The sequence below is a fragment of the Macaca fascicularis genome, chromosome 1 (assembly GCF_037993035.2).
Source record: "Macaca fascicularis isolate 582-1 chromosome 1, T2T-MFA8v1.1".
Classification (NCBI taxonomy): Eukaryota; Metazoa; Chordata; class Mammalia; order Primates; family Cercopithecidae; genus Macaca; species Macaca fascicularis.
Genome location: NC_088375.1, coordinates 106,500,116 through 106,519,336, shown reverse-complemented (window position 1 = coordinate 106,519,336; position 19,221 = coordinate 106,500,116). Strand labels below are relative to the sequence as shown.

At 39.5% G+C, this 19,221-nt stretch overlaps 1 protein-coding gene and 1 long non-coding RNA gene across 6 annotated transcripts in view; one reads left to right on the top strand and one right to left on the bottom strand.

The window, feature by feature from the left end:
* The window catches only part of ADAR (adenosine deaminase RNA specific), a 47,089-nt gene extending 44,403 nt beyond the window's left edge, over window positions 1–2,686 (bottom strand). For 2 of the 4 annotated variants that reach the window (XM_073994519.1, XM_073994521.1), the window contains exon 1: window positions 2,534–2,686. In XM_073994519.1, coding sequence (XP_073850620.1) covers window positions 2,534–2,677 — 144 coding nt within the window. In that variant the 5' untranslated portion in view covers window positions 2,678–2,686. The remainder of the gene's footprint in view (window positions 1–2,533) is intronic. The other 2 variants (XM_015456631.4, XM_045362305.3) reach the window with 1 other exon arrangement.
* Window positions 2,676–7,156, top strand: LOC123567069 (uncharacterized). 2 transcript variants are annotated; one of them, XR_006689760.3, is made up of 2 exons: window positions 2,676–2,747; window positions 6,209–7,156. It is a non-coding gene; the product is annotated as an uncharacterized lncRNA (long non-coding RNA). The 2 variants fall into 2 exon arrangements; XR_012414234.1 differs by having other exon boundaries at window positions 2,676–2,923.
* The last annotated feature ends 12,065 nt before the right edge of the window (window positions 7,157–19,221 follow it).

The following is a 19,221-nucleotide window of genomic DNA, read 5'->3' as shown; positions in this document are numbered from 1 at the left end:
TTCCCCCACCACACCAGGTTTACATTGCTGGGATACTAGTCACTGAGAAAGAGCAAGACTCAAACCACATAGCTGGCTTCCAGTTCCAGCTCTGTCGTTAACTAGTGTCAGGACCTTAGCCAAGATTCACTTCTCCATCTGTAAAATGGGGATAATATTTAGTGCACTAGGTTGCTGGAGGGATAAAATAAGTTAGTATATGTAAAGTGCTTGACACAGTGTCAGGTACACAGCAAGTGCTATATAAAGAGAAGCGAAAGGCCAGGTGCGGTGGCTCATGCCTGTAATCCCAGCACTCTGGGAGGCCGAGGTGGGCAGATCACTTGAGGTCAGGAGTTCGAGACCAGCCCAGCCAACATGGTGAAACACCGTCTCTACTAAAAATACAAAAATTAGCCGGGCATGGGCCAGGCACATTGGCTCATACCTGTAATCCCAGCACTTTCAGAGGCCGAGACAGGTGGATCACCTGAGGTCAGGAGTTCGAGACCAGCCTGGCCAACATGGTGAAACCCTGTCTTACTAAAAATGCAAAAATTAGCCAGGCGTGGTGGCATGCTCCTGTAATCCCAGCTACTCGGGAGGCTGAGGAGGGAGAATCACTTGAACCCGGGAGGTAGAGTTTGCAGTGAGCTGAGATCGTGCCACTGCACTCCAGCCTGCGGGATGGAGTGAGACTCCTTCTCAAAAAAAGAAAAAAAAATTAGCCAGGCATGGTGGTGCACATCTGTGATGCCAGCTACTTGGGATAAAATGAGAAATAATATAAAATAAAATAAAATGAGAAGCTATAATTAATACAGTGAGTTTTGTTTTTATTTTGTGACAGAGTTTCGCTCTCATTACCCAGGCTGGAGTGCAATAGCGGGATCTCAGCTCACTGCAACCTCTACCTCCGGGGTTCGAGCGATTCTCCTGCCTCAGTCTCCCGAGTACTGGGATCACAGATGTGCACCACCATAATGGGCTAATTTTTGTATTTTTAGTAGAGACGGGGTTTCACCATGTTGGCTAGGCTGGTCTTGAACTCCTGACCTCACGTGATTCACCTACCTCAGCCTCCCAAAGTGCTGGGATTACAGGCATGAGCCACTGCTCCCAGCCTAAAGTGAGATTTTCACCTCTTTGCAGTTCTAGAACTTAATGCAGAGAGATTTTACAGCAGAGAGATTACAGATTTTGAGATTCCCCACCACCACCACCCCCAAGTCTACGTATCATATCTGGCAGTATAGCAAACATCTAAAATAGCAAAAAGTTATCCTGCTTCTCAAGCAGCTGTACCAATAGGAAACCTTCAGCAAGGGAGCAAGTCCAAGCGCCTGGGTACTGGGCCCTTACTAATAATAGCTAGACACTTCGAATTCTGACACCCAGGGCAAGGTAGATATAATTATCCTCATTTTGTAGATAAGCCCAAGTAGGAATGGAGAGGTTAAATAACTCATTCAATGTCAAACAGCTGCTAAGTGGCAGACCTGACTCCAAAGTTCATGTCTGCTTTCCACTCTATTTCTCTGCTTCCCATATAGCAAGCACTAACTGTTTGTAAATAACGAACAAGATATTTCAAGATCTTTAAAAAGATGGGAAACAAGGCTTCTCTGGTAGAAAAAGAAGTTGGCATCACAACTGCTGACAGTTTGACGCCCTTGCCTTCTCTGCTCCCAATGACCCGCTCTAGCAATCCTGCTTCCCTCGCTAGCAAGAAGACACTATGTAGGCCTCTGTTTGCAAGTCTCCTCCCGTAGCAGCCTAGACTCTGCTCCCTCCGTTAACTGCATGCTTGGGCTCCTCCACACAACATTCAAAATCCATTGACAGGTATCCCTTTTTGGAAGGCAAGTTTCCCAAACTCTGACACCAACACGAAACACCTGGGGCCGGATTACCCTCTAGTGGGGCCCCCAAATCAAGCTAAACAGAGAAGGAAGGGGAGGTGACGCAACTAGGCCTCCTGCGCCAAACGGGCTGAGTGCGGCGGCCGTGACCCCGCAGTGGGCTCTCCACAGTGGCCTCCTACGCCTTCCCTGTGGAAGGCACGCCAGGGCGGCGATGTTATCTCTGGGATAAAGGGCCGGTCCTAATGCAGTTTGTGGGAGAAGGCGCAGCAAAGCGCCTACCGGGGCGAGTCCCAGGAGCCTCGCTCTCCAGTCACTCTCCGAGGCGGGGGAGTCGGCGAGAGGGAAACAAGGGCCTTTGGTACCCAGCTGTTGGGCTCCGGCTGGCACGAGCGCCGGAGCATCCGTGCGCAGCCTCTGCCGCCCACACCCGCGCACACACAGGCGAACACACGGGCGCACACACACGCACAAAAGTACACCGGCCCTGGGCGTCCGCCTCCTGGAAAGTTGCCGAGACCGGCCACTATGCCCCTACCAGCCGCGTCCCCACCCAGCCCTGAGGCCACTCTCAGTGCCCCGCCGGGGCGCCCCCGCGCTTCCTCTAACATCAACGCCAGAGACTGGAGAGGCCGCACGCGCCGGGCGTTCCAGCCCAGGAAGGTGTGGCCGAGAAGGACAGAGCCTCTTACCGGGTCTTGTACTTCCTCCGGACACGGCCGAACACCCGGAGGCTGCCAGTGCGGCCGATACCCTCCCCCCGCCCTCCCCCACCACGTAGCCCTCTCTACCTTCAGTCGGGAATCAATGGTGTGGTCGCAGATTGGTGACATCATTGGCGCGCCGGGCGTGGGAGGAAGAACCACGTGATTCTACCCTCTTTTGTTTGCGCTCTAGGAAATCAAGGTTTTTGTTGCTAAGTCTTCCTTGGTGTTTTACGTTGTGTTAATGCCGCTGTTTTGGGTAGGGTGGGGAGTAGGTACATGGGTTTAGGATGCTGCATTTTTGCCCATGGCCTTGATTGAACTCCTTCTTAGTCATTTATAACATGGTTGGGCCGGAAGGCCTGAGAAGATACGTAGGTACAATCCTCTTTTTAAAAATAGACCACAGAATTAGCCAATAATACGTTATAACCAGTAGACCTTGAATGGATCGTTTAAATTAAATTAAACTAATTCATTTTTAAAATAATATAATGAACACCTTCTTTAACTTGACATGCTAAGAGCTAAAATATTATCAATTAACTTTCATCAACTTTTAAGTGGTCCCCATCTTCTGCCACTGCCTCTCCATCAGAAGTAACCCCCATCCTGAATTTGTGTTTACACAACTATTATTTTTCGCATTTATATATATTACTAAGCAATGTATTTTTACTTTTTTAGTTTTGTGTATGTTTCCAAACTTTAGAGTCCTGGGCCTGGTACATTTTTCTTTACAAACATGTTACTAAGATTCATCTTTGTTGACTGAAGTTACATTTTGTTCATTTTCACTGCTACATAAAAATCCATTATGTACCATAATTGATCCATTCTCCAGCTGCCAAATCTTTGTGCAATTTCCAGTATCTTGCTATTTCCAACAGTGTTGGAAATCAGCATTGCTTTCTGGTGCCTCGTGCAAAAATGTCTCTTGGGTGTGTTTACCTAGGAATAAAATTGATAGGATTTTGGAATGCCAGTATTCCACTTTATATGATAGTACCAAATTTTTATCCAAAGTGGTTGTACCAGTTTATACTCCTACCAGCATGTACATCTTCTCTAACACCTCAGATTTCTTGGTTTTTGCTAATGCATGGTCTCAAACTGGCCTTATTGAGGTTAAACATCTCTTTTAGATGTGTGTTGTCCATCTGTAGTTTCTCTTCGGTGAAATGTCAGTGTAGGGCATTTGAGGGATTTTAGGACTGAGCAAGAAAAAAATATATGACCAAGAGGTGGCATTAGCACACTCAAGCTTTATTTGTGTGAGCTTTGACAGGTTTGCATTTAAGGGAAGTCCCTCGCAGCATGAGAAGATCCAGAGATTGGGGGTGGAGAGAAACCATCCAAAAAGGGAGGAGAGAAGGAAACTTCCAGAAGGGAGTGGCCTTACCATGTCCAGGTGATGTTGTTCAGCGGCCTGTGGGAAGTCTCTGTTTCAGAAAGCTCCCAAGGGCAGCAGTAAATTGGAGTCTTCATGAACCATGGATTTATCTTTTCTATGACTAACAGATGTTGGGCACAGTTTCATGAGGTGTACAAAGCAGGCAAGCAGCTCTAAATGCCTAAAAATCTGCTTCGTTGGGTTAAATCTAAAATGCCTGGATGTATAAACATTTGAATTAGGTGCTGAAAGACTTTTGAGATAATAGATACCAGCTTTCTGTGAAGAAATAAACAACCCGGGGACCCAGATACAGAGGCCATCTTTGGCTCTTTATATAACAGTCAGTTTGAGTCTTTTACTGTTGTTTTAGTGGATTGTTTGTTACATTATTCATAAACTTGGGGCACTGATTCTTTGTCAGTTATATGTGTTGCAAATTTATCCTTCCATTGGTGTCTTTTCACTTTCTATTTTGATAGACGTTCTTAACTTTGAATTTATTAATATTTGTCCTGTTTTTATTTCCCCCTACCTAATATATGTTCACTTACTCTTACTCCTAAAAATCTATAAATCCTTATTCCCTCTGGAATTTACTTTTGTACATAGTGTGAGGTAGGGATCCCATTTTACTTTTTACATACAAATGACCTTTATTTTCCCCCAGCTTTGTTTATTGACTAGCCCCACCTTTCCCAACTTTGTTACATATCAACATTCCAGTTACTTATGGGTCTATTTCTGATCTATCTATTCTATTCCACTGGAATATTTGTCTATCTTGATGTCAATACCACAATATTTAATTACCATAGCTTTATAAAAAGTCTTGATATTTAGTAGTGCAAAATCTCCCTTTTATTCTTCATCCATCTTTTTTTTTTGGCTATGCTTGGTCTTTAGTTTTACCATATTTTAAGGCAAGCATCTCAAGTTGCACACACAAACAAGTTGCACACACACACACACAACACGCAGCAGTAACAACAACAAAAACCTGTTGGCATTGCATTGAATAATAAGTAATATATAAATTTTGAGAGAATTGACATTTTATGATTCTGAGTCTTCCATTCCATAAGCAAGGGATAACTTTCTTTTTATCAGGTCTTCATTAATGCTTTAATTTGGGTTCATTCTCTTTGTTCAGATCTTGCACATCTTTTGGGGAGTTTATTCCTAGATACTTTGTAGTTTTTGTTGCTATTATAAGTGATGTCCTTTAAAAATATGCTTTCTAATTTTTTGATGATGGTATAGAAATAAATTTGATTTTTGTACATTGATATTGTATCCAGCCACAATGCTAAACTCTTGTTTGTAGTAATTTATTTATTGATTCTTTTGGATTTTGTATGTAAACAATCATTATCTGAAAATAATGCCAGTTTTCCCCTTTCCTACACCCAACCCTTATTGCTTTTTATCTATCTTAAAGTGTTACACTGGTTTGGCCAGATGCGGTGGCTCATGCCTGTAATTCCAGCACTTTGGGAGGCTAAGGCAGTCAGATCACGAGGTCAGGAGATTGAGACCATCCTGGCTAACATGGTGAAACCCCATCTCTACTAAAAATACAAAAAATTAGCTGGGCATGGTGGTGGGTGCCTGTAGTCCCAGCTACTTGGGAGGCTGAGGCAGGAGAATGGTGTGAACCCGGGAGATACAGCTTACAATGAGCTGAGATCACACCACTGCACTCCAGCCTGGATGACAGAGCCAGACCCTGTCTCAAAAAAAAAAAAAAGTTACACTGGTTTGGGGGAGAAGGCAATGCATTGTTCTAGTTCAGTGTTGTTGGAAATGGTTATAGTAGGCATTCTTGATGCTCCCGATATTCAAAAAGGGAACTTAGAGTTATTTTTGTGTATTTTATGATAAAACAGAATGATATTTTTGTAGGCATTTTGTAAATCTCCTTTATCAGTGTAAGGAAGGTACCTTTTATTCCTAGTTGAATAAAATTTAAAAATCTTGAATGAATTTGAATTTAATTTATTTCTACATCTATTGAAATCATCACACAATTTCTCCCTTTAATATGTTAATATGATAGATGATATTTATAGAGTTTATATTAAACTACTTATCCTTGCATTCCTAGGATAAATAACTGGACCACAAAGTCTCAATTTTATATGCTATTGTCGACTCTGTATTCTGTGTCTATGTTATATTCTATGTAGGATTTTTGTATTTGTGTTTATGAAAAACATGGACTTGTGATTTTCTTTTCTCATTCTGTCTTGATCTGTTTGGGTTTCAAGGCTCATAAAGTGATATAAGGAGTATTCCCTCTTTGTGTATCCTCTGGAAGAATTTTAATAAGATTGGAGTGATTCTCCTTTCAAGCATCAGTAGAATTCACCAATAAAACTGTCCGGAACTGGGTTTAGTGGCTCACACCTATAATCTCAACTACTTGACAGGCTCAAGCAGAAGGATCACTTGAAGCAAGGAATTCAAGACTAGCCTGAGCAACATAACAAGACTCCATCTCCAAAAAACAAAAACCAAGCAAAACAAAACAGAACAGAACAGCAAAACCATCTGGGCTAGGTATTTTCCTTGTGTGAAGATTGTAAAATACGACTTTGATTTATTTAATAGTAATGAAACTATTCAAGTGTTTTCTTTCTCTTTGAGTCAGTTTAATAAAATAATAGGTTCTAGAATTTTTTCCATGTCATCTAAGGGTTTAAGCTTATTGGCATAGTTATTGATTGTATTATCTTCTTAATCTCTGCCGTATTTATAACTCTTTTCACTTATAATATTACTTGTGGTAGACTGTGTTATTGCTCTCCAAATATTTGCTTCTTTTTTTGTAAGAGGACTATGCATGTCTACCTAATGCTATGTGACTTGAGGTGACTCTTGTGACAGGAGAATTAATACCCAACCAGCTGTGAATTGGCTTGATCATCATATATGAACAGAAACTTTAAAAGGTATCATACCTGTTTCTATCAGCTTTCTTGCTCTTTTCTCTCTTCCATGAGAATGGCATGTGCTTGATTGGGGACCCCAGAATGAAGAATACATGTAGAGGAGAGCCCAGCAGAGTCAACATATATAGCAAATAAGAAATAAACACAGAGACTTGGGATTTTGTAGTTACCAAAGCATATTATAGTGAAAACTGACTGATAAATTATTTGCCTATGACTTCTTATCATTTTTTTCTTAAATAAATCATTGCAGAGGTTTATTTATTTTGTTGGTATTTTTCAAAGAACCAACTTTGGTCCTTGTTGATTCTCCCTGTTTTCTATTTCATTTCTATCTCTAGTTCTGCTCTTATAATTATCCCCTTCCTTCCATCTTCTTCGAGTTTATTCTGTTGTTTATTTCTTAAGTTGTGTGTTTAGTTCATTAATTTTCAGCCATGTTTTTCTCCTCTTTAAAAACATTTAAGGCAATAAATTTCCTTCAAAGCACTGCTTTCTGTAGCCCACAAGTTTTTATATATAACATTTTCATTATTATTCAGTTCAAAAATATTTAAATTTTTATTGTAGTTTCTTCTTTGACTCATTATTTAAAAAGTATGTTCTTGCTAGGCATGGTGGCTCACACCTTGTAATCCCAACACTTTTGGAAGGTGAGGCTGGAGGAACATTTAAGCCCAGAAGTTTGAGACCAGCCTGGGCAAAATAGTGAGACCCCATCTCTACTAAAATAATAAAAATAAAAAATTAGCCAGGCATGGTAGTCCCAGCTACTGAGGAGGCTGAGGTGGGAGGATCACTTGAGCCCAGGAGTTTGATGCTGCAGCCTGGGTAACAGAGACCCTGTCTCTTCTGACATATTTGCATTGTTATCTTAATTTTTATTATACTTTTAGGCCGGGCATGGTGGCTCATGCTTGTAATCCCAGCACTTTGGGAGGTTGAGGTGAGAAGATTACCTGAGGTCAAGAGTTTGAGACCAGCCAGACCAACATGGTGAAACCCCATCTCTACCAAAAATACAAAAATTCACCGGGCATGGTGGTGCCCGCCTGTAATCCCAGCTACTCAGGAGGCTGAGGCAGGAGAATCGCTTGAACCCAAGTGGTGGAGTTTGCGGTGAGCTGAAATGGCGCCATTGGACTCCAGCCTGGGCAACAAGCGCGAAACTCAGTCTCAAAATAATAATAATAATAATTTTTATTATACTTTTATTTAAAATGTGCTGATATTTGCCTAATTGGTTAATTTATAACCTAGTCTGAGAAATACAAGGTTGATAAGAATTTGTATTCTCTCATTGTTAGTGCAAAATTGATATATGTCCATTATTACGAGATTGTTCGTTTTGTTGTTCAAATATCCTGTATCTTTGCTTTTGCTTTCTGCTTGAATTACTAGTCACAGATAAAGGCATGTTGAAAAATCTCCCACAATGATGGTAGATTTGTCAGCCTCTCCAGTTTTTATCAATTTATGCTCCCTGTACTTGGAACACATTTGATTAGGTGCTTATGTGTTTAGAATTGTGTTATCATTTTGGTGAATTAAATTTTATATCATGACACAGTTATCCCTTTCTATCCCTACATTGCTGTTTGTCTTAAAGTCTGTTTTGTCTGATATTATCATAGACAAATCAGCTTTCTTTTAGTGAGTGTTTACTTGTAATATTTGCAGTCCTTTTACTTTCAACCTTTCTAAGTTCCTTTGCTTTAGATGTGTTAATGCATACAGCTGTATTAAAAAGTCCTAACTGATCAAGCCTATAATCCCAGCACTTTGGGAGGCCAAGGCGGGCGGATCACGAGGTCAGGAGATCGAGACCATCCTGGCTAACACGGTGAAACCCTGTCTCTACTAAAAATACAAAAAATTAGCCAAGCGTGGCGGTGTGTGCCTGTAGTCCCAGCTGCTGGGGAGGCTGAGGCAGAAGAATGGCGTGAACCCGGGAGGCGGAGCTTGTAATGAGCGGAGATCGCCTCACTGCACTCCAGCCTGAGCGACAGAGCAAGACTCCATCTCAAAACAAAAAAAAGTCCTAACTGATCATCTGTCTTGTTACTGTTAATTTTGTTCCATGTATATTTATTGTGATTTCTTTTTCTTTTTTTTTGAGACGGAGTTTCGCCCTTGTTACCCAAGCTGGAGTGCAATGGTGTAATCTCAGTTCACCACAACCTCTGCTTCCCAGGTTCAAGTGATTCTCCTGCCTCAGCCTCCCAAGTAACTGGGATTACAGGCATGCGGAACCACACCCGGCTAATTTTTGTATTTTGGGTAGAGATGGGATTTCTTCATGTTGATCAGGCTGGTCTTGAACTCCTGACCTCAGGTGATCCGCCCACCTCAGCCTCCCAAAGTGCTGGGATTACAGGCTTGAGCCACCACCCCCGGCCTATTATGATTCTTTATATATTTAGACTTTGATTCTTCCTTTTATATTTATATTTGTTCTACATTTTCTAGGTCTCTGGGCTTTTTTTTTTTTTTTTTTTTTTTGATTAACTGAGTTCTTTTTGCACCTTTCTCCCTTTTCCAGGTTTTCACTAAAGATATGGAATTATACTTTTTTTTTAGAGGTTACTTCAGAAATGTGTCATGTATTTTAATTTAACAAGGCATAAATTTTAAATATGTTTACCGTTCTCTTCTAGATAGCATAAAACATTTAGAATATTTTAATTCTTTTCTTACCTTTTCTGACTTATATGGTACTGTTGTCTAATTTTTTGGTTCTTTCTTCTCTTTGTAACTCCACAAATTAGTAATTGTCATTTTATTTTACATAGGCAACGTTAGGATTTATATACAGGGAAACAAACAAAGCCAATATGAGGATGTGTTTGCAAAGTAGCTGCCACTAAATACAACTGGGATAGCTCAATCTATGGGGCTCTCCTCCAAGAAGTTGTATAAAGTGTGTCTCAGCAAACTATGCTTGAGGGAATAAAGATATCTTCAATCCCTCAACAAACTGCTTTGAGAAAAGAAGAGAGGAATTTCTCTACTGGCTTTTGTTTTTCCTGTTATGAGGGTTAAGTCTCCTGCCCTTCTGTCTCATACATATGTGTCCCCTGGTGTTTGATGACTCAGCATCAACAGAAGGGTGGAAAGAAGCATGTGGTATTGGTATGGAATAAGGTCTTGTCATCGTGTGCCTGCGTGAAGGTGAATGCAATCCATGCAGACTTAGTTCTGTGAACTCTAAAAATCGGAGACAGGTCTCAGTCAATTTAGGAAGTTTATTTTGCCAAATTAAGGATGTGTGTCCGACATAGCCTCAGGAGGTCCTGACAACATGTGCCCAAGGTGGGTGGGGTACAGCTTGGTTTTATGTTACATTCTATATTAAATTTTATAATGCATTCTAGTGAGACATGAGACATCAATCAACATATGTAAGATGTACTTTGGTTTGGTCCAGAAAGGCGGGACAACTTGAAGCAGGCTTCCAGGTCATAGGTAGGTAAGAGACAATGTTTTTGAGTTTTCTGATTAGCCTTTCCAAAGGAAGCAATCAGATATACATTTATCTCAGTGAGCAGAGGGATGACTAAGTTCTGTCTGTCCTTTGTCCCCAAGGAATTTCCTTTTGGGCAAATTGTGAGGGAGGTGTATAGCTTTTTTTAGTAGTTATCTTTTTTAGGAATAGAATGGGAGGCAGGTTTGCCCTCAGGAGTTCTTAGCTTGATTTTCCCCTTTGGCTTAGTGATGTGGGATCCCGAGATTTATTTTTCCAACAGCAGTGACTGGAGCTGGATTCAAATGTCCTGGAGACAGGTGAGGCCAAGAGAATCTGAAGTGGGGCATATGATGAGAAATAAAGAAAGAGAATGTTCTCAAAACAAGGAGCAGCATTTTAGAGATACAAATATGGGAGAAAGCACTATTATTTTAGTGAGATGCAAGAATAGCAATTCGTTTCTAACGAAGGAGTCCTACTATATGAACTCTTGTAAATGTATTTTTACTTCTGTGAGCCTTTTTTGCAATCTCTAGAATTTAGGGTTAGAAACATGAATTTGAATTCCTAACATTGGGAATAATTAGAAGTAGAGGAACAGGCTACTGGGAGAGCGTAAAAGAGGTTTGTACGTGTAGATGTTTTTTGCTTGATAGTTTGGGAGAGATAAAGACAAGGCAAAGAAAAGGCTTTAGAATGGTCCATCTCAGCATCGCTGCCAGGAGCGGTGCTGAATTATGTGTCACAATGCCTTGCTTTGTTCCAATGGGTTCTCAAAGTTATTGCTGGCAGAATTTTACATTTGAGAAGTTTGAGAAATACCCCGGGTACTGTTAGTGGCTTCCTTTTTCAAGTTCACTGAGCTGGGCAGAATAAATAGAAATCACCCAAAGACATTGCAAACCAGATCAAGCCTCCCATCAAGAACAGTTAGGAAAGCTGTTCAAAATATTTTTAAAATATCTGTTTGGAAGCATTGGAGAACTACCAAGATAGAAAAGAACTTAGGGGTCAGGATTCTGGAGAAGGGAGAATTCCATAGAGGTGAGACAAACATCTGGCACCACTGAGGTGTTCCTAGTTTCAAAGTCAAACTTGAGAAAATGAGAAGTTGAGCAGAACTTTTGGAAGTCTCTCTGGGCAGAGTAAACAATAACTGTGGTTCAGAGCTCATCAATGAGGAGTTCTAGTAAACATCCCAGACTTTCTTTCTTTTTTTTTTTTGAGACCGTGTCTTGCTCTGTCACCCAGGCTGGAATGCAATGGCATGATCTCAGCTCACTGCAACCTCTGCCTCTCGGGTTCAAGTGATTCTCCTACTGCAGCCTCCTGAGTAGCTGGTAAAACATCCCAGACTTACAATTGGGATTCCTAAAGGGCTATATCCTAGGAGTAAGGATGAGCCAAAATCGACTAACTCTCAAAGACTGAAATTTGGTTTGAAGCAACTTGATTTTAGATTTACTCTGGTGCCATGCCCCTACCTTAACCTTTCCTATAAATAGGAATAAGTCCTCTCTGGGTGATGATAATATTGTCCAGTACCTCAAATTATTGCTATAATTTTTCATACACAATGTCTAGCATGTAATGAAAAATAAGCACGCAAAAAAAAAGACAAGACTACCAAAAATTCAGTTACAAGACAGACAATAGAAACAGACCTATGGAAGATCCAGATAATGAAAAATAGGCACGCAAAAAAAGACAAGACTGCCAAAAATTCAGTTACAAGACAGACAGTAGAAAAAGACCTATGGAAAATCCAGATATTGGAGAAATCATACACATAATTTAAGATAACTTTGATTAATGTGTTCTAGAAATTAAATTACAAGATGCAGAATTTCAGGAGAGAACTAGAGACTATAAAAAAAGAATCAAATGAAGACTCTAGAACTGAAAAATGCAATAAATGAAATTAATAATTCAATAGATGGATTTAACAGTTGATTAGAAGCAGTTGAAGAGAGAATAAAAGAAATAAAATATTAGAAGAAAATATCTAGGCTGAAATATGGTGAGATAAGGAATATAAAGTACATATAAGAGCATAAGAGATATTGGTGGCTCATGCCTGTAAATCCCAGCACTTTGGGAGGCTGAGTCAGGTGAATCACTTGAATCTAGGAGTTTGAGACCAGCCTGAGCAACATAACCCCATCTCTACAAAAAATACAAAAATCAGCCAGGCATGGTGACACACACCTGTAGTCCCAGCGACTTGGGAGGCTGAGGTGGGAGGATCACTTGAGCCGGAGTGAAGGTTGCAGTGAGCTGAGATCATGCCACTGTACTCCAGCCCGGGTGACAGGGTGAGACCTTGTCCAAAAAAAAAAAAAAAAAAGTCTAGTATCTTCTACCTAGAAAAAAAAGATGTTTGAAACAAGGTGAAAACATCTAACATGTGTAACTGGAGTTTCAGAATGAGAAGAGAGAGAATGGAGCACAGGCTGAAGAAATATTTAGAGAGATAATAGCTAAGAATTTCCCCATACTGTCAAGAGATGTTGATCCATAGATTCAAGAAGTGCTAGTTCAACCTCAACAGGGATAAATACAAAGGAATCTACTCCTAGGCAGATTACAGTAAAGCTGCTGAAAACAAAAGCAACAATTAGACTGAGTTAAATTTTCTTCTTTTTTTTTTTTTGAGACAGAGTCTTGCTGTGTCGCCCAGGCTGGAGTACAGTGGCGCGATCTCGGCTCACTGCAACCTCCACCTCCCTGGTTCAAGCAATTCCCTTGCCTCAGCCTCCTGAGTAGCTGGAATTACAGGCATGTGCCACCATGCCTGTCTAATTTTTTTGTATTTTTAGTAGAGACGGAGTTTCACCATATTGGCCAGACTGATCCCGAACTCCTGACCTTAGGCAATCCACCCGTCTGGGCCTCTCAAAATGCTGGGATTACAGGCATGAGCCACTGCGCCTGGCCCGACTGAGTTAAATTTTCAATAAAAACTATGAAAGCTAAAAGACAGTGAATTTTAACTTAAAAGCACTTAAAGACAATAAGTAGCAACCAAGAATTCTACACCCAGTGACACTATCCTTCAGGAATGAAACAAAAATACAGTTTCAGAGAAAAAAAACCTGAGAGAATTTATCCCCAGAAGAATCACAGTAAAGAAAATACTGAAGAGAGTTATGGAGAAGGAAATGATTTCAGATGGAAGCATAATAATTAAGGAAGAAATAAAGAGCAATGGAAAGGGTAAAACTCCAATAATATTTTGTGGATTAAAATTTATAGAAAATTTAAATATATATGACAATAATTTTACCAAAAAAAAAGAGTGTGGTCAATAGATATAAAGTTCTAAGTTCTTTGCATTGTCCAAATGTGGTAAAAGTACTAATTTTTATTATACTTTAAAAAGTTAAGATGCATGCTGTAATCTAGAGTAGCCATTGAAAGAACAGTAAGAGAAGATATAACTTGTAAGCTAATAGATAAAGAAAACAGGATTTGAAAAATTCAAAAGAAGGCAAGAAGGAGAGAAAAAGAAATACAGAATATAGAAACAATAAGTAAGATAGATTTTAAGCCTGAATATGTCAGTAATTACATTAAACATAGATGGACTAAAAAGTCCAATTAAAGAGGAAGATTGTCACACTGGATTTAAAGAACACACACACAACTATATGTTGATTATAATAAACACAGCTTAAATATAAGGACACAGAAAGGTTGAAAGCAAAATAATGAAAAAAATATATAGATACAACACAAATTCAAAACAAAAGAAAGCAGATGTAGCATAAATACTTTAATGTATAAAGCAAGATAAGAAGTGAATAGCCAGCCTGGGCAACATAGTAGAACCCTATCTCTATGAAAAAAATAAAAAAATTAGCTGGGTGTGGTGGCACATGCCTGTAGTCTCAGTTACTAGGGAGGCTGAGGTGGGAGGATCACTTGAGCCCAGGAGGCGGAAGTTGCAATGAGCTGAGATCACACAGCTGTACTCCAGCCTAGGCAACAGACTGAGAGCCTGTCTCAAAAAAATAAAATAAAGTAAAATAAAATAAAATAAAATAAAATAAAATAAAATGGAATAAACAGAAATGTTTCATAATAATAATGGGGTCAGCTCACCAAGAAAATACAACAATATAAAATTTGTATGTACCTAATAAGACATCAGTATATAGAAAGCAAAAAAAAAAAAAAAAAAAAAAGACATAACTAAAATAAGAAATAGAGAGATCCTTGATTAGAGTAGTAGAGTAGATTTCAACATCTCTTGTTAACTAGAAAACTATCAGACAAAAAAATCAGTAGGGATATAAATGATTTGAATGATGCAATAAATGTTACTGAAATGTTACATATAGAACACTGCAACAATTGTTGAATATACATTCTTTTCAAGTACACATGGAACATTTACTAAAACTGACTATATGTTGGATCATAAAGCAACTCAACAAATTTAAAATGATTAAAATCAAACAGAGTGTGTTCTCTGGCCACACTTAAATTAATTTAGAAATCAATAATAAAAAAGGTAAGTAGAATATCTCTGAACGTTTGGAAATTAGCAACATACTTCTAAATACCTAATGGATTAAAGAAATCACAATATACATGAAAAGACATTTTGGACTAAATAATGTTAAGAATAGCTAAGCTTACAAGATGCAACAAAAGCTGCCGTTAGAGGAAAATTTATAGGCTTAAAATTGAAAACGTATCAATTGAACCACAGAATATGTATAGAAATAATGACATAGAAAAAAGAAAGCCTGAAAATAGTGATGTAAGTATCCATCTCAAGAAATTAGAAAAAAAAATACACACACATACACAGTAAATTAAACACAGAAAGTAGAAAGAAAGGAAATGATAAAGATAGGAGTAGATGTCCTGTGAGTTAAACAAAAAATGAAAATAAAAAATAAAGATAAGAGTAGAAACAAATAAAATATAAAACAGGTTTATAATAGAGACTCAATAAAGGCACAAATTGGTATTTTGGAAAGACTGATAAAATAGAAAAACGGATAAAACTAATCTAGAATAAAAGAGAGGAGGCACAAATAAAGTCAGAACCAGAAAGGGGACATAGCTATAGATGCTATTTAAGAGTAGTAAGAATTGGCCAGGCACGGTGGCTCAAGCCTGTAATCCCAGCACTTTGGGAGGCCGAGACGGGTGGATCACGAGGTCAGGAGATCGAGACCATCCTGGCTAACATGGTGAAACCCCGTCTCTACTAAAAAATACAAAAAACTAGCCGGGCGAGGTGGCGGGCGCCTGTAGTCCCAGCTACTTGGGAGGCTGAGGCAGGAGAATGGCGTAAACCCGGGAGGCAGTGAGCTGAGATCCGGCCACTGCACTCCAGCCTGGGTGACAGAGCGAGACTCCATCTCAAAAAAAAAAAAAAAAAGTAGTAAGAATTATAGATGTTTGGGTTTTATTCCCAGAGTTACATATTGAATTGGTGTGGGATACAGCCTGGGCATAGAGATTTTCAAGAGGTCCTTGGAAATCTAATGTGCAGCTGATTTTGAGAACATCAGCTATAGGGTGATCTGGTTGGGCCATTGTTGGAAAATCCCTGATGTTGGTATATTTGGTTTTTTTTTACTTTTCTCTTAAGCTGTTCAGATTCCCCTGTGAAAAACCTTCCATTTTCCTGCCTAGAGGATATAACCCTGGTTAATAACTTTCTGATAACTGAGCAGAGGAGGAGGACTGAGGGGTCTTAACATTTAACAAATAAGTATTCCCTTTATCCTGTTTTCAGAACAATAACCTTTAATCTCAACTGTATCTGATCCCAAACTAGAGGCCCTGTTTTACTTTCTTCATAGAATAGGCCTAAGTCTTTCACTGGAGCAGGAGAGGGGCCAACACAAGGCCTCACACTATGGAGAAAGGGGATAGATACTTTCGCTGTTTCTTTTTTGTTTAAAAAAATTATGTTTAATTCAAGGGGTGGGTACATGTCAGGTTTGTTACATGGACATATTGCACAATGCAAGGTTTGGGCTTCTATTGATCTGTCTATGGATAGCAAGCATAGTACCCAATAGGAAGTTTTTCAGCCCTTGCCCCTCCTGCCTACCTCCCCACTTTTGGAGTTCCCAATGTCTATTGTTCCCATCTTTACATCCATGTGTACCCAACATTTAGCTTTCGCTTATAAGTGAGAACATTCAATATTTGGTTTTCCGTTTTTGTGTTAATTCACTTAGGATAATAGCTTACCGTTGCATTCATGGTGCTGCAAGGACATGATTTTGTTCTTTTTTATTGCTGCATAGTATTCCATGGTGTATATATACCACATTTTTGTTATCTAGTCCCCTGTTGATGGGCACCTAGGTTGATTCCATGACTTTGCTATTCTTTGCAATTATTATTATAGCACACCCTTCAGTTTAGTCAGGCCTCCTCCTCCCCCTTGCTCTCTTCATCCTCCTTTTTTGTTCTTCATAGACTTTATTTTTTAGAGCAGTTTTTGATTCACAGCAAAACTGAGCAAAAGACACAGAGATTTCCTGTGGGAAACCACATTCCCCCCTACATGCATAGCATACCCCCTATTAACATCCCCCACCAGAGTAACACATTGGTTATAATTAATGAACCTACACTGACACATCATTATCACACAAAGTCCATAGTTTACATCAGGGATCACTTTGGTGTTGTACATTCTGTGGGTTTGGACAGATGTATAATTACATATTTTACCATTACATATCAAACAAAGTAATTTCACTGCCCTAAAAATCCTTTGTGCTCCATGGATTTATCTCTCCCTCCTAACAACCTCCAGCAACCACTGACCTTTTTACTGTCTCCATAGTTTTTCCTTTTCCAGAATGCTATAGATTTGGAATTATACAGAATGTAGACTTTTCAGATTGGCTTCTTTCACTTAGTAATATGCATTTAAGTTGACTTCATGTCTTTTCATGGCTTAATAGCTTATTTCTTTTTTAGTGTTGAATAATACTGCCTTGTCTGGATGTATCACAGCTTATTTATCCATTTATTTATCTACTGATAGACATATCCACTTATTTAACTACTGACAGATATATTGGTTGCTTCCAAATATTGGCAATTATGAAAAAAGCTGCTATAAACATCTGTGTGCAGGTGTCTTAGCCTGTTTTCTGCTGCTACAACAGACTACTACAGACTGGGTAACTTACAAACAATAGAATTTTATTTGGCTCATGATCCTGGAAGCTAGAAAGTTCAAGAACATGGCATTGGCATCTGGTGAGGTTCTCAGGGCTGCATCATCTCATGGTGGAAGGTGAAAGGGCAGGAAGGCACACACAAGAGTGAAAGAGAAAGGTGGCCAAACTAATTCTTTTTATTTTATTCTTTATTTTCATTTTTTTAGAGACAGGGGTTTGCTCTGTCACCCAGGCTGGGGTGTAGTGGCATAATCATAGCTCACTGTAACCTTAATGCCTGGGCTTAGGTGATCCTCCTGCCTCAGCTTCCTGAGTAGCTGGGACTAAAGGCACATGCCACCACTTTTGCCAGTTTTTTTTTTTCTTTTTTTTGTAGAGACAGGGTTATATTGCCCAGGCTGGTCTTGAGCTCCTGGCCTCAAGCAATTCCTCACTTTTTGGCCTCCCAAAGTGCTGAGTTTACAACCATGCACCACTGCATCTGGCCAAAATCATTCTTTTATCAGGAACCCACTCCCATGATAACTAACCCATTCCTGAGATAATGGCATCCATTCATAAGAATCACCTCTTAAAGCTCTTACCTCTCAACACTGGTGCATTGGCGAGAAAATTTCCAACACATGAACTTTTGGGACGTATTTATACCATAGAACAGATTTTTGTGTGGACGTAAGTTTTCAGTTCATTTGGGTAAACACCAAAGAGTGTGAGTGCTGGATTGTGTGTTAAAAATATGTTTGGTTTTTCAGGAAACCACCACACTGTTTCCAAAGTGACTACACTATTTTGCATTCCTGCCTGCAATGGATGCAAGTTCCTGTTGCTCCACATCCTTGTCAGTATTTGGTATTGTCCGTGTTCTTGATTTTGGCCATTCTAATAGAGGTAGAGTGGTATCTTGTTTTAATTTGCATTTCCCTGATGATGTGACCAGCAGCATCTTTTCATATTCTTATTTGCCATTTGTGTATCTTCTTTGGTAAGATGTCTGTTGAGGTCGTTGGCCCCTTTTATATTTCTTTATTTTCAATGGACATGTAATAATTGTACATATTGGCCGGGTGCGGTGGCTCACGCCTGTAATCCCAGCACTTTGGAAGGCCGAGACAGGCGGATAACGAGGTCAGGAGATTGAGACCATCCTGGTTAACATGGTGAAACCCCGTTTCTACTAAAAATAAAAAAAAAATTAGCCGGGCGTGGTGGCGGGCGCTTGTAGTCCCAGCTACTCCGGAGGCTGAGGCAGGAGAATCGCGTGAACCCAGGAGGCGGAGCTTGCAGTGAGCCGAGATAGCGCCACTGCACCCCAGCCTGGCGACAGAGTGAGACTTCATCTGGGAAAAAAAAAAAAAAATTGTACATATTAATGAGGTACATGTGAGATTTCAATACATGTTTACAATGTGTACTGATCAAATGAGGGTCTAGTTTTTAACTGGGTTGTTTACTTTTTTATTACTTAATTTTGATAGTTCTTTGTATACTTTGGATAACAGTCCTTCATCAGATAGGTCTTCTGTAAATATTTTCTCCTAGTGTGGTTTCTGTCTTTATTCTCTTGACAGTGTCTTTCACAGAGTAGACGTTTTTAATTTTAACAGAAGTCCAGCTTATTAATTCTTTCTTTCAAGGATTGTGCCTTTGATTTTTTTTTTTTTTTTTTTTGAGATGGAGTCTTGCTGTGTTGCCCA